The sequence below is a fragment of the Plecotus auritus genome, assembly GCF_963455305.1.
Source record: "Plecotus auritus genome assembly, chromosome: 4".
Classification (NCBI taxonomy): Eukaryota; Metazoa; Chordata; class Mammalia; order Chiroptera; family Vespertilionidae; genus Plecotus; species Plecotus auritus.
Window position 1 is genome coordinate 145,790,554 of NC_137775.1, and position 23,540 is coordinate 145,814,093.

The 23,540-nt window shown below is 38.2% G+C and overlaps 1 protein-coding gene across 4 annotated transcripts in view; it reads right to left on the minus strand.

Moving 5' to 3' along the window:
- The window catches only part of CDK13 (cyclin dependent kinase 13), a 122,359-nt gene that overhangs the window by 41,163 nt on the left and 57,656 nt on the right, over positions 1-23,540 (minus strand). For all 4 annotated transcript variants that reach the window (XM_080666904.1, XM_080666902.1, XM_080666903.1 and 1 more), the window contains exons 6-7: positions 7,913-8,102; positions 6,960-7,016 (exon numbers count right to left, since the gene is read on the minus strand). In XM_080666904.1, coding sequence (XP_080523030.1) covers positions 6,960-7,016; positions 7,913-8,102 — 247 coding nt within the window. The remainder of the gene's footprint in view (positions 1-6,959; positions 7,017-7,912; positions 8,103-23,540) is intronic.

The window sequence follows — 23,540 nt, forward strand, 5'->3', positions numbered from 1 at the left end:
ATTATATATGAAGGAAAGAATAAAAAATTGGGAGTTGGAAACCCTGAACTATATATACACTCTTAACTCTGCCAACAACGTATTTTTTTATATTTAAAGTCACTCAACCCTTTTTGGATCTCAGTCTTCTCAAATGCAAAATGAGGATTATAGCTTTTAAGCTCTAGAATAATTTTAAACTTAAAATAAAAACCAACCGTACATTATTAAAATAAAATATTAATTAAAAGTGTAGTGGGTAAAACAAAAGCAAAAAAGGCTCTGGATAAAGTAGGTAGAAGGGACTGTAACCATTTTCACAATAATCCATCCACATCACAGTTTCTGAGCGTTTTCACGGAACTCAAATGGATCCAAAACACACCATTTAACAACCTCCTGAACAGTAAACAATGAAAATAACTTTCAGAATGATGTCATGGGCACTGCAATATTAGAAAATAAACAGATTTTTTTCACTCTAAAAAATTCAAACAAAACCGGATTTTTTTCCAACTAATCTGAAACTTGCAAAAATTCAGTGAAAGAAAATACCTTTTTTAAGAATTCTAATGAACTAATATTTCACTATATTAAATATAGTTACACTGAAGAAATTACAAGTTGTCATACATAAAGAATGTTAGAATTAAATATGTATTTTAAAATAAAGAAATGGAAAGAAATGGGCTAAACTAGAGCTTTATAAACTCAGTTAATTCCATAGTTTGTTTATATAAAATAAACTACTTCGCAAAAAATGTTTTATAATTCCATATTAGTTCTAATAAAACAACTCATATTTCACTACCACCAGGTATAAAAAGTACCAAAGCAGGATATACATGCCAGCTTTCACCAGAGAAACTCCACACAAAGAAGTTACTAGTATACACTGAACTTCTTCACAAGTTTGCTTAAGTAAAAGGCTCTAAGGAGCTTAAAACAAACAAATACAATTATAGATATAACTATAATTTTAAAAAAAGAAGTTCAAAGTAATAATTAAAACAAAATGTATAGGTTTAAACATGCAATATAAAAAGCATATACTAGGGTTTTCCATTAAACACAAAAATTACAAATGTCTTAATGTCTCAATAAGTATAAATTTCTAAAAAATTCCTAAGTTCACTGAATTACAACTGAAATATGGAAAGGCTTTCTGAATAATCAATGGAAAACTCACAGGAGAGAACCCTGATACCCAAGGACCAAAGATGGAGACCACATAGAGACTGGTAGGAGGGGCGGAGGCATGAAAGGGCTGGATGGGCACCCACAGATGGCAACTGAAGTCCCAGAGAGATCTCTCAGCTGTCGGGGGGGGGGGGGGGGTGTCACTGAGAACACTGGGATCTAATCCTGACGCTGGGCTCCCCAGCAGAGAGCACCAAACTAAAGAGGGTACTCACATAACATTTAGCTATGAAAAGCATTGGGGTGCTGTCTGCCAGGGATACCCTCTTGAAGGGCCAACACACAAAAATTCCCTGTGGAGCCACCCACCTTGTGCTCTGGCAGAGGGAGGGTGAAGTGGATTGGAGCTGTGAGAGCAGAACCCAGGACTGGGGACTGGGTGGGGTGCGGGGTAGAGCTCAGAAGGCAGACACCCCAAGTTTCCTGGGCTGAGTCATTCCCTCACACAGAGGAGGACATCTTTCCCACACAGACATCTGCCTTGCCTGGGGGGAAGACAGTCAACACACCCTATTGGAAAACACCTTGCCCTGCGGCTACTTAAGAGATTAAAAGTAACAATTAGTCCCCAGGCAGAAGCAACTGCCCCACCTAGTTGAAAAAAAAACTCTCCCTACACCTGAGGACGGTTGCCTGGGGGCAATTCAAGTCAGAATACTATTAGTCTGTAGACAGAGGCAGTCTCTGGAGGCTTTGCATCTTTGCCTGATCGAATTAGTCAGAAACAGCCTTTAACAACTGTCCTGCACTAGAGATTGAGAGGTGTAGAGGATCTACCTAATACATAGTGACAAACCCAAACAGACAGCCAAAATGAGGAAACAAAGAAACACCCCCCAAATGAAAGAACTAGCGAATTCTCCAGAAGAAGAGATAAATGAGGCAGAGATAAGAAATTTATCTGAAACAGAGTTCAGAGTAATGATGGTGAAAATGCTCAACAGTATGAAAAAAGGTACAGTAACTATGAAAAAGAACAGTCTGAGATAAAGAATGACATAACACAAATAAAGAACACATTGGAAGGAATACACAGCAGGTTAAGGGAAGCTCATATAACCCTAGTAAACATTTATTCACCCAATAGGTGCACCTAAATATATATTAAAAAAAAAAAAAAAACTTCTAGAGGACTTTAATGGAGAGACTAACAACAATACAGTCATAGTAGGGGACTTTAACACTCCTCTGACTTCCCTGGACAGATCTTCCAGACAAAAACTTAATAAGGAAAAAAGATTCTAAAGGACACACTGGATCAGATAGATTCAATAGACATTTATAGAACATTTCACCCCAACACAGCAGAATATATATTCTTCTCAAGTACACATGGATCATACACAAAGATAGACCACATGTTAGGACACAAAACAAATCTCTTTAAGTTCAAGAAGACTGAAATCATATTACGCATCTTCTCAGATCACAGTGGAATGATATTAGAAATCAACTACAGTAAAAAAAAAAAACCCAAAACATTCAAATACAAGGAGGCTAAATAGCATGTTATTAAACAATGAATGGGTTATCAACAAGATCAAAAAAGAAATCAAAAACTTCCTGGAAACAAATGAAAATAAACACACAACAATCCCAAATCTCTGGGACACAGCAAAAGCAGTCCTGAGAGGGAAGTTCATAGCACTACAGCCATACCTCAAAAAACAAGAAAAATAAGCAATAAATTATTTAACCCTACAACTTAAAGAACTAGAAAGAGAACAAGAAAAGCCCAGAATAAACAGAAGGAAGGAAATAATAAAGATTACAGCAGAAATAACACGGAGACTAAAAAACAATACACACACACACAAAATCAATGAAACCAAGAGCTGGTTCTTTGAAAGGATAAACAAAATTGATAAACCATTAGCCAGACTCATCAAGAAACAAATAAATAAAATCAGAAACAAAAGTAGAGAAGTAACCACGAACAGAAATACAAAGGATTGTAAGAAAATACTATGAGTAATTATATGCCAACAAGCTGGACAATGTGGATGAAATAGACAAATTCCTAGAAAATTACTATCTCCCAAAACTGAATCAGGAAGAAACAAAAAACCTGAATAGGCCAATAACAACCAATGCAACAGAAGCAGTAATAAAAACTCCCACCAAACAAAAGCCCAGGTCCAGACGGCTTCACAGTAGGGTTTATCCAAACATTCAAAGAAGAAATAACACCTATACTCCCCAAACTATGTCAGAAAATTCAAGAGGAAGGAACACTTCCAAACTCTTTTTATGAGGCCAGCATTATTCGAATTCCAAAAACCAGATAAATGCACTATGAAGAAAGAGAGTTACAGGCCAATATCCCTGATGAAAATAGATGCTAAAATCCTAAACAAAATATTAGCAAATCGTATCCAGGAATATAGATCATACACCATGATCAAGTGGGATTTATTCCCAGGATGCAAGGCTGGTACAATATTTGCAAATCAATTTCACATAAACAAATTGAAAGACAAAAATCACAGGATCATATCAATAGATGCAGAAAAAGCATTCAACAAAATCCAACACCCATTTTTGATAAAAACTCTCAGCAAAGTTGGAATAGAGGGAACATATCTCAACATGATAAAGGCCATATATGACAAACCTACAGCCAACATCATACTTAATGGGCAAAAACTAAAACCATTTCCCCTAAGAACAGGAACAAGACAGGGATGCCCACTGTTACCACTGCAGTTTGACATAGTACTGGAAATGATAGCCATAGCGATCAGACAAGAAGAAGAAATAAAAGGCATCCAAATTGGAAAAGAAGAAGTAAAATTGTCATTATTTGCAGATGACATGATATTCTACATAGAAAACCCAAAGACTCCATTAAAAAACTACTAGAACTAATAAATGAATTTGGCAATGTAGCAGGATACAAAATCAAGGCCCAGAAATCTATGACTATTTTACATACCAACTAGAGGCCCAGTGCACACGAAATTGTGCACAGGTAGCTCGCTTCCACTTGCCTCAGATGGCCACCCCACCCATCGCTGCCTGTAACTCATGCCCCCGCCCTCTGCTGCTCATAGCTCTCTGCTGCTTGTAGCTCACGCCTTGCCCTCTGCCGCTCATAGCTCTCCGCCACAAGTAGCTCTCTACCCCACCCTTCGCCGCTCATAGCTCTCTGCCACTCATAGCTCGCGTCCCGCCCCACCCACCGCGAGAGCCACTGCTCACAGGCCGGGGGTGAGGGACTGAGAGGTGCTCAATGCACCGCCTGGTGACCGGTCTTTGGTCCTTATGGCTTTACGACCACTGGGTATTTAATATATAGATAATGAAATCACAGAAAGAAACTAAAAAAACAATCCCATTTACCATCGCACCGAAAAAACTAAGATACCTAGGAATAAATTTAACTAAGGAAGTAAAAGACCTATACTCGGAAAACTACAAGACTTTGAAAAAAAGAGGTAGAGGAAGACATAAACAAATGGAAGAATATACCGTGTTCATGGATTGGTAGAATCACCACCACTAAAATGTCCATACCACCCAAAGCAATCTATAGATTCAATGCACTCCCCATTAAAATACCAACGGCATATTTCACAGACCTAGAACAAACTCTCCAAAAATTCATCTGGAATAAAAAAGACCCCGAATAGCTGAAACAATCCTGAGAAAGAAGAACAAAGATGGAGGGATCACAATACCAGATATCAAGCTATATTACAAAGCCACGGTTCTCAAAACTGCCTGGTATTGGCACAAAAACAGACATATAGACCAGTGGAACAAAACAGAGAACTCAGAAATTAACACAAGCCAGTATGCTCAATTAATATTTGACTGAGGAGGCAAGAGTATACAATGGAGTCAAGATAAGTCTTTTCAATAAATGGTGCTGGGAAAATTGGACAGGTACATGCCAAAAAATGAAACTAGACCACCAACCTACACCATACACAAAAATAAACTCAAAATGGATGAAGGACTTAAACATAAGACAGGAAACCATAAAAATCTTAGAAGAAGCCATAGGCAACAAAATAGCAGACATTTGTCATGGCAATATATTTAACAATACAGCTCCTAGGGCAATGGAAGCTAAAGAGAAAATAAACAAATGGGACTAAATCAAAATAAAAAGCTTCTGCACAGCAAAAGAAACCATCAGCGAAACAACAAGAAAGCCCACTCTATGGGAGAATATATTTGCCAATGTTATCTCCGGTAAGGGATTAATCTCCAAAATTTATGGAGAATTCATACTACTTTAAAAAAGGAAGATAAACAATCCAATCAAAAAATGGGCAAAGGACCTAAATAGACACTTTTTGAAACAGGACCACCATAAAGAAGGCCAAGAGATATATGAAAACATGCTCAAAGTCACTAATCCATCTGAGAGATGCAAATCAAAATGACAATGAGGTACCATCTCACACCTGTCAGAATGGCTACCATCAACAACTCAACAAACGACAAGTGCTGGAGACAATGTGGAGAAAAAGGAACCCTGGTGCACTGCTGGTGGGACTGCAAACTGGTGCAGCCACTGTGGAAAACAGTACAAAGTTTCCTCAAAAAAATAAAAAATAGAACTATCATTTGGCCCAATAATCCCATTTCTAGGAATATATCCCAAGAAATCAGAAACAATCAGAAAGAATATATGCACCCCTATGTTCAGAGCAGCACAATTTACAATAACTAAGATTTGGAAACAGCCTAAATGCCCATCAGCAGATGAGTGGATTAGAAAACTGTGGTACATCTGTACAATGGAATACTACGCTGCTATAAAAAAGAAGGAACTCTTACCATTTGCAACAGCATGTATGGACCTGGAGAGCACCAGGCTAAGTGAAATAAGCCAGTCAGAGAAAGACAAATATCATATGATCTCACTCATTTGTGGATTATAATGAACAACATACACTGATGAAAATAGAGCCATAAGGAAAAAAAATATTCTAGAATATAATAGAAGTAATCTGTTATTTGTAATTTTTAATATTTCCTACAACTTTTGTGATATCATATTGTTAGTATAGTTTTAATAATATTATTATACTTAAAATCCTTTTATTCTTGAAATATTAATGTCTATTGCATATATTATTATGTGTAAGATCATTTTTCTTGAATAACTGGTGTTTATTGCATGTAACATTATATTTAAAATTGTTTTTCTTGAGATATTAATGTTTATTGCATGTAACATTATATTTAATATCGTTTTTCTTGAAATATTAAGGTTTATTGCATGTAACATTATTTTTTTAATATATTTTATTGATTTTTTTACAGAGAGGAAGGGAGAGAGATAGTCAGAAACATCGATGAGATAAACAATCAGCTGCCACCTGCAACCAAGGCACATGCCCCTGACCAGAATCGAACCTGGGACCCTTCAGTCCACAGGCCGAGGCTCTATCAACTGAATCAAACCGGCCAGGGCTTCATGTAACATTTATTATATTTAAAATCATTTTTCTTGAAATAAAAAAAAAAAAACTGGAAAAAAATTCCTAAGTTCACTTAAGTTACATTTACAATGGCACATTTTAAAAGAAATATTTACCTCTGTGTTAAAAACACAATTATTTTAAAATTGAGATAAGTGTGTAAAATTCTGTAATTAAAATAGTCAACCCAATTATGGTGTAAAGTTTTATTAGCCCATTTATTACACTACAAAAAGTAAATTTCCTTTTTCTTAAAAAAAATAAAACTATCAATAAGATATTCTTACATAGCTTCTAAAACTGGTCTCTAATGTCTATAATATTCATTTAAAGTTCTCTTACCTTTCTTCTGAGCTATACAATCGAGCGAGTCCAAAATCTGCAAGTTTTATCTGCCCTCTGGTAGAAGTAAAACAAAATGAATAAAAGATATTATTCTATTTTGAAGTGGTCATACAAAATCATGTTCTTAGAATAAAAAATATATAAACTTTTACTTTGATCACACTGCAGTACTCAAGGTACTATATAGGTACAGGAAAGTAGACAAACTCAGGCTAAAATAAGGTAAAAAATTTTTCTTTGGAGAAGCTCAGATAATACCATAATACTAGTACTATTTTTATGATTATTACTATTATTATAGTAGTACTAGTATAACAGTATTTCAGCACTATTTAGTTGCTATTTAGAAAAGTACACTTCAAAGAAAATTACACAAAATGAGGCAATTTCTACTACTTAGTAATAAGACAAATTACTTGTTCAAGTCAATAATGTTCAAGATCTAAATCACATTGTTTTAAATTTAAATTGATTTTCCTCTTCTTAGAGGGGTGAGGGGCTTGGAACACTTTATACTAACTAAAATCAGGACCAGACATGCTTCACTTAAACTAACAAATAAACCAATTACAATAAACTTATCAGGAGTTCAGGTTATGCTGTCAGTAAAATATTCAATATAAGCTTTGTGAATGTGTGTGTGTGTGTGTGTGTGTGTGTGTGTGTGTGTGTATGCTCTTCAAAAAGTGCACTTTAAAACTTTGATATTTGTATTCATCAAATATTTATATTCTCAGCAAAGCTTCCAATCAAAAGGAGGCTATTACTCAAGTATTTGGAATCAAAAATTATACGCAAATTTTCAACTGTGTGTGTGTGTGTGGGGGGGGTGTTTGGCACCATAGGCCCTCAGTTGTTCAAGGGTCAACTGTAATCTAAATTTAAAATCCTTTAAACAAAATCAAGGTATACATTATATAACACTCACTTTGAACATAGTTATGTCATACCTATTATTTAGAAGAATATTTGAACATTTAATATCCCTATGCAAAAAGTTCTTCTTATGACAATAATCCAGACCTTCCATGAGCTGTCTCATAAATGACTTTATGTGATTTTCATTAAAATGAACCAAGCCTGATTCCAGTAGTCCCATCAGATCATGGTCCATATATTCAAATACCAGATAAAATGCACCTAAGAACAAGAACAATTAAAACATTAAAGGTTTTTATTCTTACAACTTTTCTATAGGTTCAAAAAATTTTTAAATTCTACAGTGAAAACTAATCCTTTCCTTGAAAGGAAGTGTTACTTTATCACTTTGATAATGTTCATCTTTCTCTCTGAATTTACTATCAATAAAAACACCCCAAGGACACATTTAACCCAGTTTTTGTCTCATAAACAAAACTCCCCTCTCTATATTTTTATAAAATCCTAATATGCAAATTGTAACCTTGGGAGCTCATCCCGGAGATGGGGAGTTCGATCGTTTGCTATGATGTGCACTGACCACCAGGGGGCAGCGCGGAACAAAGGAAGGGCTCAGCTGGCAGCTGGCAGCCTGGGAAGGGAGGCCTCAGCAGGCAGCCAGCAGCCGCTAGGGACCCTACCCATGCATGAGTTTCGTGCACTGGGCGTCTAGTATTATATAATCAACCCTGTTGATTTTCACATAGCACAGTTCCTGGGTATAATTAATGTAAAATAAATTCTTAACTGTTTTACATATCGAACAAATTGTCTCTCAGCAAAAAGGGAATAAAATCAGTACAGCTCATTAAAGACAATTTGAAGGTGGCAAAAGAGTTGTTTTTAATTTTAAAAAAAATCTGAGCTCAGTTGGACTTTAGAGGACTCCCTTTAAGACTTCTACATATAATTTCATTCTATCTATACAGCTCCAGAGCATTTGAAAGCATACAAATTACAACTTTACATTATAAAGCCAGCTTAATCCTACCAAAACATAACAAAGCACATACACAACTGTACTTATGAGATTCAAAAATCCTAAGTGAAACTTGCATAAATTGAATCCAAAGCTGTATCAAAAAATATCCCAATTAGGAGAAACCAAGATGGCGGCACAGGTAAGCACCTAAACTGCTGCCTCGCACAACAATTTCAAAACTACAACTAAAAGATAGAACGGACATCATCCAGAACCACAGGAAGGCTAGCTGAGTGGAAATTCTACAACTAGAAGGAAAGAGAAAAGCTCACGGAGAATCAGAGGAGTGGCAAAGGGCTGAGGTACGGAGACACGTGTGCAAAGAGGAAGGGCAGCTGAGTGCCTGGCTGACTTTCTCTGGCGGGAGGGGAAAGGAAGCCCCCAACTGCACTGAACCCCAATTCCGACTGCACTGAACCCCGGTTCTGGGTGAAACCCCATGGACCCAGGCTCATACAGGGGGAGTCTGGACTGTCAGGTAGAGAGAAAGGCACTCGGAGACTCGGGGGAGGCGCGGCAGAAAGGGGTCTGTAGGCGCACGCGCACGTGAGTGCTCACAGAGAAGACTGAATGCGGAGGTTGCTGCAGGCTGTCCCTAGCGGAAGGGAGTCGGAAGCTCCTAACTGCACTAAACCCCAGTTCCGACTGCACTGAACCCCAGTTCCGGGTGAGCCCCTGGGGACCCACGTTCTTACGGGGGGAATCTGGACTGTCAGGCGGAAACTCAGGGGAGCTGCGGAAGGCAGAGGTCTGGAGGCGCGCGCGCAAGGGCAGGGCTGACGGGAAGCCAAGACTGTCTGCTCCGCCCTGAGACTCCGCCCCATCCAAGCTGAGCAGAGGCTTTTGCAGTTTTGCAAGTCTAATCCTATAAGGCTGTCTCCAGCACCGAACTTCTCCCAGCATAGACACAGCTGATCCTCACAGCCAACTGGCCTGGAGGTCAATTCCTCCCAGTGATACCAACAACAATCAAGACTTAACTACGACAAGGCTGTACACACAGCCCACAAAGGGGTGCACCAAGAGTGTCCACCTCAGGTAACTGGGGAGGCCGACCCACTGGGCCATGTAGGACACCTAGCACACAAAGCTAACCCAGCAACTCAGGGAAGCAGCGAAAATGCGGAGAAAGAAACAGATCACAAACGAAAGAAATGGAGGAAAACAAACGACTGGATATAGAATTCAAAACCACGGTTATAAGGCTTTTCAAGAATATCCTAGAAAAGGCCGATAAATATAACGAGACCCTCGAAGATATGAAGAAGGACCAACTAGAAATTAAACATACACTGACTGAAATAAAAAATATTATACAGAGACCCAACAGCAGACTAGAGGAACGCAAGAATCAAGTCAAAGATTTGAAATACAAAGAAGCAAAAAACACTCAACCGAAAAAGCAAAAAGAATCCAAAAAGTTGAAGATAGTATAAGAAGCCTCTGGGACAACTTCAAGCGTACCAACATCAGAATTATGGGGGTGCCAGAAGAAGAGAGAGCAAGATACTGAAAACCTATTTGAAGAAATAATGACCGAAAACTTCCCCCACCTGGTGAAAGAAATAGACTTACAAGTCCAGGAAGCGCACAGAACCCCAAACAAAAGGAATCCAAAGAGGACCACACCAAGACACATCATTATTAAAATGCCAAGAGCAAAAGACAAAGAGAGAATATTAAAAGCAGCAAGAGAAAAACAGTTAATTACCTACAAGGGAGCACCCATACGACTGTCAACTGACCTCTCAACAGAAACTATGCAGGCCAGACGGGAGTGGCAAGAAATTTTCAATGTGATGAATAGCAAGAATCTACAACCAAGATTACTCTACCCAGCAAAGCTATCATTCAGAATTGAAGGGCAGATAAAGAGCTTCACAGATAAGAAAAAGCTAAAGGAGTTCATCACCACCAAACCAGTATTATATGAAATGCTGAAAGGTATTCTTAAAAAAGAGGAAGAAGAAAAAAGTAAAGAGAAAAATTATGAATAACAAATACATATCTATCAACAAGTGAACCTAAAAATCAAGTGAATTAAAAATCTGAGGAACAGAATAAACTGGTGAATAGAATAGAATCAGGGGCTTAGAAAGGGAGTGGACTGATAATTCTCAGGGGGAAAAGGGTATGGGGGGTGCAGGAAGAGACTGGACAAAAATCGTACACCTATGGATGAGGACAGTGGGGGGGAGGTAAGGGCAGAAGGTGGGGTGGGAACCGGGGGGAGGGGAACTATGGGGGGAAAAAGGAGAAACAATTGTAATAATCTGAACAATAAAGATTAAATTAAAAAAATAAATAAATAAATATCCCAATTAAGTAGAGTTTAATTTAGCAATTCAAGAATGGAAAAGCGGATAAAATTTAATACATCTATTTGTCAATGGAAAAAAAATATCAATATGTAAAAAAAAAAAAAAAAAAAGGCATCTGAAGAAAGTTCACAATCAGATTCTAATTAAAAACCAACTTAATGACTGTCTAAAAATCCAAAAGAATAAAAAGAAAGTTACAGAAAGCCATACAAAAAAAAGGACTTCATATATGCCAGTAACAATTCATTAGAAAATAAAATTTAAATGACTCCATAATAGAAAAAAAAATATTACAAACTAGGAATAAATTTTAATAAGAATTAAACAAAAAGCAGAGTACCAGCCAAAATGTTTCTGATGATAAACATTTGCTCTACCAGAAATTAATATGACCTACCATACTATTTATTAGAACAGACAGAACAGTGTAATATTATAACGAGTGGCCAGATTATTATGATCTCTGAACGCATAATAATCTGGCCACTCAGTATATATGTACACACACACACACACACACACACACACACACACACACACATATATTAGAGGCCCAGTGCATAAATTCGTGCATGGGTGGGGTCTGGCCAGCCTGCTGGTTCAACTCCTGGTTGAGGGGACAATTTTCATATTAGCCTTTTATTATATAGGATATACACTGAGTGGCCAGATTATTATGTGTTCAGAGATCATAATAATCTGGCCACTCAGTGTATAATAAACACCAGAAAACAAACCCCAAATACACAGGGTGTTCCAAAAAAATGTATACACACAACTCTGAATAATTATAAAGGCAGTGTTTATTAAAATACATTTCATTTTCAAAACTGAGCTATTAGCTGTTAAAGTGTGTATACATTTTTTGAGGATACCCTATATATCTAATAATTACTAAAACATTTTAAGTCAGTGAACAAAAATAGAAATTCTAAGATAGAATCAAAAGGATATGCTAGAAACCAAAAACAGCATAACAGAAGTAAAGAATGCCTTGACAGGCTCATCAGTTTGAAGGATATGGCCTAGCAAAGAATAAGTGCATTTGAAGATAGATCAATAGAAATTTTCAAAACAAAAATGCAAAGGAAAAGACAGAATATCCCCAAAATGTGGACAATTACAAGAAGTGTTAACATATGTGTAATGGGAATACAAGAAACAACAGAAAAAGAGAGAATAGAAAGTAAGAAATATATAAAATAAAAATGACTGAAACTTCCCCAAATTAATAAAACATATGTAAACCAAAGATCCAGGAAACTAGAGAGGACATCAAGAGGAACAACAAAACTGCTGAGAATCAAAGACAAAAAGAAAACCTTGACAGAAGCTAGAGGGAAAAAACATCCTACATAATAAAAGGTAATATGCAAATTGACCCTCATGCCCTTGCATCACAAGATGGCCGCCCTCATGTCGTCAAAAGATGGGCACCCCCATGTCATCACAACATGGCCACCACAATATGGCTACCCGTGTCATCACAAGATGGCCGCTCCCACATCATCACAACATGGCCACCCCATATCATCACAAGATAGCTGCCACAAGATGGCTGTCCCCACGTTGTCACAAGATGGCCAGCAGGGGAGAGCAGTTGGGGGTGACCAGGCCTGCAGGGTAGGGCAGTTGGGGGTGATCAGGCCTGCAGGGAAGCAGTTAGGTGTCAATCATGCTGGCAGGGGAGCGGTTAGGTGTCAATCAGGCCAGCATGGCAGCAGTTAGGGGGCTATCAGGCTGGCAGGCAGAGTGGTTAGGGGTAATCAGGCAGCCAGGCAGGTGAGTGGCTAGGAACCAGCAGTCCCAGATTGTGAGAGGGAACTAAACCGGCAGTCGGACATCCCTCCAGGGGTCCCAGATTGGAGAGGGTGCAGACTGGGCTGAGGGACCCCCCCCCCCGGCACGAATTTAGTGCACCAGGCCTCTAGTCTTACCTATAATCATATTCAAAGATAAAAATTGTAACTGATGTATTTTAAGAAACCCTGAATAAAAAAAGAGTGGAATGAAATATTTAAAGTGTTGAAAGAAAAATCCACCAACCTAAAATTCCCTATTCCATATCCAGCAAAATTATTCTTCAAAAGTGACAGAGAAATAAGAACATTCTCAAAAAAAAGATAGAAATTTGTCACCAGATCTGCTTTGCCAAAGGCCAAAAAAATCTTAAGAAGGAAAATGATACAAGATAGGAACTCAGATCCAAATAAAGAAAGGAAGAACATTAGAAAGTAATGAAGGTAAAATAAAATCTTTATTTTTATTAATTGATCTGTTTGTTCAAAATAACAGTAATAATGTTTTCAGTGACTAGCTTGTGAGTGAATAATAATAATGTTATAACAAATGGGAGCGAGGAACTGGGAATACTCTGTTATGAGGTACCTATACTACCTATAAAGTAGTACAATGTTATTTTTAAAATTATAAATGCATTCTGTGAACATAAGCACAACTACTATAGATAATTTTAAAATTAAGCATTGTTGATATGCTAAGAAAGGGAGGAAAAAATGGAATCATATGAAAAGCTTAATGAAGGCCAGGGAAGGCAGAAAAAGAGTGGAGGGGGGGAGACAACAAATAGAAAAATAACAAATATGGAAGATATTAATCTAACTATGTCAATAATCACCTTCCATACCAATGGTCTAAATATACCAATTAAAACACAGAAGACTGGTAAAGTGGATAAGAAAAATAAGACCCAACTACATATTTCCTACAAAACATACACTTTAAATATAGAGAGAGGCCTGCAGTGGTCACCAACTGGTGGTCCATGAGGTCCGAAAAGTTGGCGACCGCTGAATAACATCCTCCCATACACCAAAAGGTTAGGGGTTTGATTCTCGGTCAGGACACATACCTAGATTATGGGTTCAAACCCTGGTCACGGCGTGTAGAAGTGGCAACCGATCCACGTTTCTCTCTCACCTCACCCTCTCTTTTCTCTCTCTCTCTCTCTCCCCTCCCCCCTTAAAAATCCTCTCTCTCTAAAAATCAATAAAAACGTATACTTAGGCAAGGATTAAAAAATAGAGAGAGATATACAAAGATTAAAATTAAAAAACAGAGGAAGCTATGCCATACTATCACTAATCAAAAGAAAGCAGGAGTAATTTATTAATTTCAGACAGACCAGATTTAAGAGCAAGGAAAGTTATCAGGAATAAAGAGGTCAATTCTCCAAGAACATATAACAACCTTTACTGTGTTCACTCCTTACAAAAGGCTGCCAAAATACATCAGGAAAAAAAACTGAAAGCATTACACTGGTATATAAATATTACGTCTATGTGGTACTTCATCCAACAATAACAAAGTACGTATTCTTCTCATATTCACATGAACCATTCACCAATACAGAGCATACTCAGGACCATAAAACACACCTAAACAAATTTAAAAGAAATCATACAAAGTATGCCAATGAAATAAAACTAAAAATCAGTAACAGGAAGATAGCTGAAAAACCAAAAAACACTCAGCGTTAAAAAAAAATAAAAACTTTTAAAATAACACCTGGGTTAAAGATGAAGCCTAAAAAGAAGCTTTAAAATATTTTGAAGTAAATTAAAATAAAAACAACTAAAATATGTGGGATACAGCAAAGCTACTCCTTAGAGAGAAATTATAGCACTAAATAAATGTATTAGAAAAGAAGATCTAGAATCAACAACCTAACTATCCACTTTAGGAATCTAGAGAAAGGGCAAATTAAATTTATAAGTAAGCAGAAAAGTAGAAATACAGTTAAACCTTGGTTCTCGAACATCTCCCACCTTGAACAATTCGGTTCTCAACCAAGTTGTTCACAGAAAAAAATGTCATTAGACATGTACTGTATATAAGAAAGGTTAAAACGGAATCATTTGTGTGTCTAGAAGAAATTAATTCATTTATTTATTTTTAAATCTTTATTGTTGAGAGTATTACAGATGTCCCCCACCCACACCCCCAGTGCCCACCGCCACCTTATTCCAGCCCCATCCCAGGCCAATTTACATTTCAAATAGGAAAAAATGATTTACTTTTCGAACAAATCACTTCTCAAACAGCCTTCGGAATAAAAGAAGTTCGAGAACCGAGGTTTTGCAGTAATAAATACCGGAACTTTAAATCAATGATATTGAAAACAGGAACTCAACAGAGGGGGGAAAAATAAACAAAACTAAAAGCTGATTCTTTGCAAAGATCAATAAAACTGGTAAACTTTTAGCCAGGTTAAGGTGCTAATTACTAATATGAGAAATGAAATCACTAATATCAGGTCATCACTATTGCTCCGAGGAACATTAAAAGGATGATAAAGGAATATGCGAACAACTAGATGTACATAAATTTAACGAAATAGATCAATACCTTGAAAGACATAGTCTACCAAAACTAAAAGGAGAAATAGATAATCTCAATAGGCCTATAACTCTTGCAGAAAATTTATCAATACTTAATAACTCTCCAAAATCAGAAGCACCAGGCTCAGATGGATTTACTGATGAAATTTAAGGATGAAATTATACCAATTCTCTACAATCTCTTCCAGAAAATACAAGGAGACCACTTCCCAACTCATTCTATGAGGCCAGCATTATTTTAATACCAAAATCACACAAAGACATTACAAGAATGTTAAACTAAAAAGCAGTCTCTCATGAACATATATGTAAAAATCCTCAACAAAATATAAACAAACTGTATCCAACAATGTATAAAAAGAATTATAAACCATGACAAGTGAGAGTCATTCCAAGTATGCAAGGCAAAATTCAATTAATATAAGCCATTACATTAAACAAGAACAAAAAACAACAACAACACATATATGATCATAGCAATAAATGCAAAAAAGTATTTGAAAAAATTTGCAACCATTCATGAATTTAAAAAAAAAAAATTCTCCCCCCGCCCCCCGACACACACAAAAACTAAGAAGGAGAACTTCCTGAACTTGATAAAGAATATCTGCAACCTACAGCTAACATCGTTTTTAATGGTGAGAGAACTTCCAATAATATCAACGAGCCAAGGATATCCCCTCTCACCACTTCTATTCATCATAGTACTGTAAAACCTAGCTAATGCAGTAAGTCAAGTAAAGAAAGTAAAAGATGTATAGATTAGCAAGGAAGAAACGAAATGCTTTTGTTCACAAATCACACAATTGTCTATGTACAAAATCTCAGAGTCAACAAAAAAGTCCTGGAACTAATAAGCTATTACAATAAGATTGCAAAGTACAAAGATAATATGCAAAAGGTAATTGCTTTCCCACATACTGGCAATGAACAACTGGAATCTGAATTTAAAAACATTACATCATTTACCTTAGCAGAAAAAAAAAAGCACCAGGTATAAATCTAACAAAATATATACAAGAGCTATATAAGAACCACCACAAAATTCTGATGAAACCAAGCTCTAAATCAGTAGAAATATTCCATGTACATGGGAAAAGACTCAAATTGTCAAGATGTCAGTTCTTCCCAAATAGATGAATAGTTTTTTTTAAGGCAATTTTTTTTATTAAGGTATTATATGTGTACATAGCTTACCATTGCCCCCCCACCCCACTCCCATACATGCCCTCACCCCCCAATGTTTTGCATCCATTGGTTATTCTTATATGCATGCATATAAGTCCTTAGATTTTTAACACAATCCCAGCAAGTTATTTTGTGGGTATTGACAAACTGAAAAAGTTCATATAAAGACCTTGAATAGGTAGTGAGGTGGATGTTGCAATAACCTTGTGGCTGGCTTATAGAAGCTGTTACTGAAGATAAGATATAGCATCCTTGTAAAATGTGAAACATTTGTAGCCGGCAAGAAGTATTTCCTTCACTACAAACAACAACGCAATTTAGATTTGATTTTAATATAAGCATTTGCTGTCAATTAGTTGTAAATTTTGAGGTGTTTTCATCAATAATATTTGCTTCTAGGAATGGCAGCATGAGAGATCCCCTCCGCCTCTCCCCCTGAATCTTCAAGAAGGTAATCAACTATAACAAATTATTCCCTGCTCAATATAGAAGCACATCTGAGAGACCCAGAATTGAAGCAGCTAAAGCTGAACAACCGTGAATAAACCAAAGGGGCAGACACTCAACGCAGGAGCGGAAACCACAGGCATGGAAACATGGAACAGACTGATGAATCTCAGAGGGGAGGGGGGGAGGGCGGGAAGAGATTAACCAAAGATCTTATATATATGCATACTAGAGGCCTGATGCACTAGTGGGGTCCCTCGGCCTGGCCTGCAGGGATCGGGCTGAAACCAGCTCTCTGACATCCCCCGAGGGGTCCCAGATTGCAAGGGTGCAGGCCAGGCCGAGGGACCCAACCAGGCCTCTAGAACATCAATAATTACCCTAAACGTAAATGAAATGAATTCACCAATAAAGAGGCACAGAGTAGCAGAGTGTATAAAAACAAAACTGCCTTCAAAAGAAATATCTAAGCTGCAAAGACAAAGGCAGATTCAAAGTGAAAGGGTGGAAAATGACTCTCTAAACAAAAAAGCTCAATGACACATTAGAATTGACATAATTGACATTTACAGAACCTTTCATCAGATTATACATTCATCTCTATTGAACATGGAACATTTCCAAGGATAGGCCATATGTTAGGTTATAAAACTGGCCTCAATAAATTTAAGGATGAAATTACACCAAGCATATTCTCTGATCACAATGCTTTGAAATTAGAAATAAACTGCAAAAAGGAAGTAAAGAAATCCACAAATATGTCGAGATTAAACAACATACTACTAAAAAATGACTGGGTCACAGAAGAAATAAAGTGGGTTCAAAAGACATACAGTGGCCCTAACTGGTTTGGCTCAATGGGTAGAGCATCAGCCTGTGGATTGAAGGGTCCCAGGTTCGATTCCGGCCGGGGGCACATGCCTGGGTTGCGGGTTTGATCCCCAGTAGGGGGTGTGCAGGAGGCAGCCAATCGATGAATCTCTCTCATCATTGATGTTTCTCTCTCTCTCTCCCTCTTCCTTCCTCTCTAAAATCAATAAAATATATTTTTTTAAAAAAAGACCTACAGTGACAAATGAAAATGACAATACAACATATCAAGACTTATGGGATGCAGCGAAAGCAGTAATAATAGGGAAGTTTATATCATTGCAAGGCTATGTCAAGAAATAAGAGAAATCTCAATTAAACAATCTAACATTACATCTTAAAGAACTAGAAAAAGAAAAACAAAAGCAACCCAAAGACAACGGAAGGAAGGAAATAATGCCACCAAATTCAATAACTTAGAAGAAATGTGTAAGTTCCTAGAAATGTATAACCTTCCTAAACTAAATCATGAAGAACTGGAAAATCTAAATAGACCAATCAACAGTGAAGTAATTGAAACAACTATAAAAAAGGTCCCAAAAAATAAAAGTCCAGGACCAGATGGCTTCACCAGCAAATTCTACCAAATGTTCAAAGAAAATTTAAAACCTATCTTTCTCAAACTCTTCCAAAAAATTGAAGAGGCAATACTTCCTAACACATTTTATGAGCCAACATACCCTCATACCAAAACCTGGCAGGGATAACACAAAAAAGGAAAACTACCTACAGATATAAAAACCCTAAACAAAATACTAGCAAATCAAATACAACAATACAACAAAAAATTAATATATTGTGATCAAATGGGGTTCGTTCTAGGAGCACAAGGATGATTCAGCATACACAAGTCAATCAATATAATACACAACATCAACAAAAGCACAAATAAAACTCATATGATCTTGCTCTGGCTGGCGTGGCTAAGTGGTTAAAGCACTGGCCCATGTACCAAAGGGTCACCCATTCGATTAGCAGTCAAGGGCACATACCTGGGTCGCAGTTTCAATCCCCGGCCCTGGTCGGGGCACATGCAGAGGCAAACTATCGATGTGTCTCTCTCTCTCACACACGTTGATGTTTCTCTCTCTTTCCCTCTCCACCCCCTTCACATCCTTCCCTTCTACTCTCTCTAAAATCAATGGAGCCCTAGCCGGTTTGACTCAGTGAATAGAGCATCGGCTGCAGACTAAAGGGTCCCAGGTTTGATTCCAGTCAAGGGCACATGCCCAAGTTGCAAGCTTGATCCCCAGTAGGGGACATGCAGGAGGCAGCCAATCAATGATTTCCTCTCAGCACTGATGTTTCTATCTGTCTCTCCCTGTCCCTTCCTCTCTGAAATCAATAAAAAACATTTTTTTTAAAAAATATCCTCAGATAAAAATTAACCAAAAAATAAATAAATAAATAAAATAAAAATCATATGATCTTACTAATAAATGCAAAAAAGCTTTTGATAAGATAAACATCCATTTATGATTAAAGCACTAATAAATAAAATAGGAACAGAGGGAAAGTACCTCAACATAATAAAGACCACCTATATATATATATATATATATATATAAAAGCCTAAGCGACTGTCTGACCAGTAGCTATGACGCACACTGACCACCAGGGGGCAGATGCTCAACGCAGGAGCGGAAACCACAGGCATGGAAACATGGAACAGACTGATGAATCTCAGAGGAAAGGGAGGAGGGGGGAGGGCAGGAAGAAATTAACCAACTATCTTATAGGCATACTAGAGGCCCAGTGCATAGATTTGTGCAGTAACGTATCAGGATACAAAAGCAATGTACAAAAATCCACTGCTTTCCTATATGTTAACAGATTTGTGCACCGGTGGGGTCCCTCAGCCTGGCCTGCACCCTCTCAGGGGATGTTGGACTGCTGGTTTTGGCCCAATCCCCACAGGCCAGAGAAATAAATAAAAGGCATCCAGGAAGAAATAAAAATGTTACTTTTTGCAGATAACATGGTTCTGTATATAGAAAACCCTAAAGATCCCAGCAAAAAAAACACACAAAACTACTAGAAACAATGAAAAAATACAGTAACGTCACAGGATACAAAATCAATGTACAAAAATCCACTGCTTTCCTACATGTTAACAATGAAACGTCAAAGAAAGAAATAAGAGAACCAAGATGGTGGCGTAGGTAATCGTCAGTACTCGCTGCCTCCCAAAACCACATCAAAATTACAACTAACATACAGAACAACCATCATTCAGAACCGCTGGAAAGCTGGCTGAATTGAAGTCCTACAACTAAAGAACAAATTTCATCAAGACTGGTAGGAGGGGCAGAGCCACAGAACGGGCTGGTCTGACACTCATATGTGCATATTTTCTTAATTGGGGTGTCTGGGAGGGTGATACCTCCACTGCAGAAGCCTCCCATGAGAAGCAAGGATCCCAGCCCCACACCAAACCCCCCAGCCCAGGATTCCCAAGTTTGGAAGAGAAGTCTCCTTAACTTCAGGCTGTAAACACCGGCAGGGATTGTGGCTGAGTGACAATGGAGGCTGCTGGAGACCCATACAGCTCCTCTTAAAGGGCTGACTTACAAAGTTACACAGTCCCACTTCCTCTGAGCTCCAGTGCCGGGCAGTGGCTTTGGGGAATCCACTTTAATTCAGTGGACATAAGGGGAGGAACTGGACTGTCTGGCAACAGGGAAGGAACTCAGGGGTGGCTTTCTCCCAGACAGTGGTGCTCACAGGGATTATTGTTCCTATGCTGAGACCTCCCCTGTCCCAGAGCTGACTGGCAGCCATATCTGAGTTTCCATCAGACTGGCTCACACTGTTTGCTCTGCCCTGGAGATTCCCTGAGACCCCACTCCATCCAATTTGCAGCCCCACCCAAGTTGTTTGCAGTGGCTTTTCCTTATTAATAGCCTGTCCTGCTTCAGGCTTCAGACTTTGCTAAAATCTCTCAGACAAGCAGCAGCTGGCATCAGGTTGCCCCAAACCTATCAGTAAAAGGCTCAAGACCTGGCACTAGCACCAGCTTGCCTTGCTTTACAGCAGGGCCTCACCTGGGCACTTCCAAGCCCAATACAAAGAGCAGCCCTCTACAGACCTCTCTGTAGCTCCTGATGGGTGGCCCCAAGCAGTGGCTGACTTTGCACTTCCCAGAGGTCCCAGAGCCATTTTAATTCAGTGGACAGCTTCAGACCATGCCAGATTACAACTCTATATATCCACAAGCGACACACTCAAGGGGCAGATTCAACTAGCAACAAAGCCCCACTGAAGCAACTCCTGCTCCATAGGGGTGTCTCCTGCACAGCAGCTCTTCCACTGTAATCATAGCTGGTCCTCACAGCCAATTGGTCTAGACCTGAGTTCCTCCCAATGACGCCAACAGCAATCAGGGCTCAACTACAACAAGACTGTGCACACCACCCACACAGGGACTCACCTAGAGTGCCCAGCTCAGGTGACTGGGGAGGTTGAGCCACTGGGCCCTACAGGACACCTAATACACAAGGCCACTCTACCAATTCCAGGAGACACAGCAGCTCTACCTAATACATAGAAACAAACACAAGGAAGCAACAAAAATGTGGAGGCAAAAAAACACGTCACAAATGAAAGAAATGCAAGCAAGCAAACCATTAGACAACATTCAAAACAATGATTATAAGGTTATTCAAGGATCTTAATGAGAGCTTCAAGGGACTTAATGAGAGCTTCAAAGGACTTAGTGAGACTTTCAAGGATCTAAGTATGAATTTCAAAGACATGAAAAAGGACCAGTCAGAAATTAAGCATACACTAACTGAAATAAAGAAATCAATGATTTGGGATATGAGGAAGCAAACAATCACCAAGCAGAAGAGAAAAAGAAAACAGAATCCAAAAATATGAAGAGTGTAAGGAGCCTCTGGGACAAATTCAAGCATACCAACATTCACATCATGGGGGTACCAGAAGGAGAAGAGAGAGCGAGCAAGATATTGAATAACTATATGAAGAAATAATGACAGAAAACTTCCTCTATCTGGTGAAAGAAATAGACTTACAAGTCCAGGAAGCACAGATAGTACCAAACAAGAAAAAACCCAAAGAGGCCCACACCAAGACACATCATAATTAAAATGCCAAGGGCTGAAGACAAAGAGAATTTTTAAAAAGCAGCAAGAGAGAAGCAGTTAGTTACCTACAAGGGAGTGCCCATGATTGTCAGCTGATTTCTCAAGAGAAACTTTACAGGCCAGAAGAGAGTGGCAAGAACTATGAATAGTAAGGACCTACAACCAAGATTACTCTACCCAGCAAAGCTATCATTTAGAATTGAGGGTCAGATAAAGAGCTTCACAGACAAGAAAAAGCTAAAGGAGTTCATCACCACCAAACTAGTATTACATTAAATGTTGAAGGGTATTCTTTGAGAAGAAGAAGGAGGCCCTGGCTGGTTTGGCTCAGTGGATAGAGCATTGGCCTGTGGACTGAAGGGTCCCGGGTTCGATTCTGGTCAAGGGCACATTCCCGGGTTGCCGTTTTGATCCCCAGTGGGGGGCGTGCGGGAGGCAACCAATCAATGATTCTCTCTCATCACTGATGTTTCTATCTCTCTGTCCCTCTCCCTTCCTTTGTGAAATCAATAAAAATATATTTTTAAAAAAAAAAAGAAGAAAAAAAATGAAAAAAGGCAATAAATACGTATCAACAATTGAATCTAAAAATCAAAATAAATAAGAAATCTAATGAACAAAATAAAATGATGAATAAAATATAATCAGAGGCATGGAAACCTATAAGAGACTGACAAATCTCCAAGGGAAGGAGTTGAGGGGTGGGAAGAGATTAACCAAAGATCTTTATGCTTATATGCATTACCTATGGATAGAGACAATAGGGTGGTTAAGCCTGGGGCAGGGCAGGAACTGGGTGGCAGGGGACAATGGGGGGAAAAAACGGGGACATTTGTAATCTTCTCAACAATAAAGATTAAAAAAAAAGGAACGAAAATCATTCCTTTTGCAATTGACACAAAAATAAAATACCTAGGAATAAACTTAAAGAATTTGAAGGACCTATATACTGAAAACTACACGGCATTATTAAGGGAGATTGAAAAAGACACAAAGAAATGGAAAGACATTCCAATTTCATGAACTGGAAGAACCAACATAGTTAAAATGGCCCCATTAGCCAAAGCAACATACACATTTAATGCACCCCCATCAAAATCCAAATGACAGTTTTTAAAGAAATAAAACAAAAAATCATCAGTTTTGTATGGAACTGCGAAAGACCCTGAATAACCAAAGTATCCTGAGAAAAAAGAACAAAGCCGGAGGTATCACACTACCTCAGTGGTCGGCAAACTGTGGCTCGCGAGCCACATGCGGCTCTCTGGCCCCTTGAGTGTGGCTCTTCCACAAAATACCACGTGCGGGCACGCATGTACAGTGCGATTGAAACTTCGTGGCCCATGCACAGAAGTCGGTTTTCGGTTCTCAAAAGAAATTTCAAT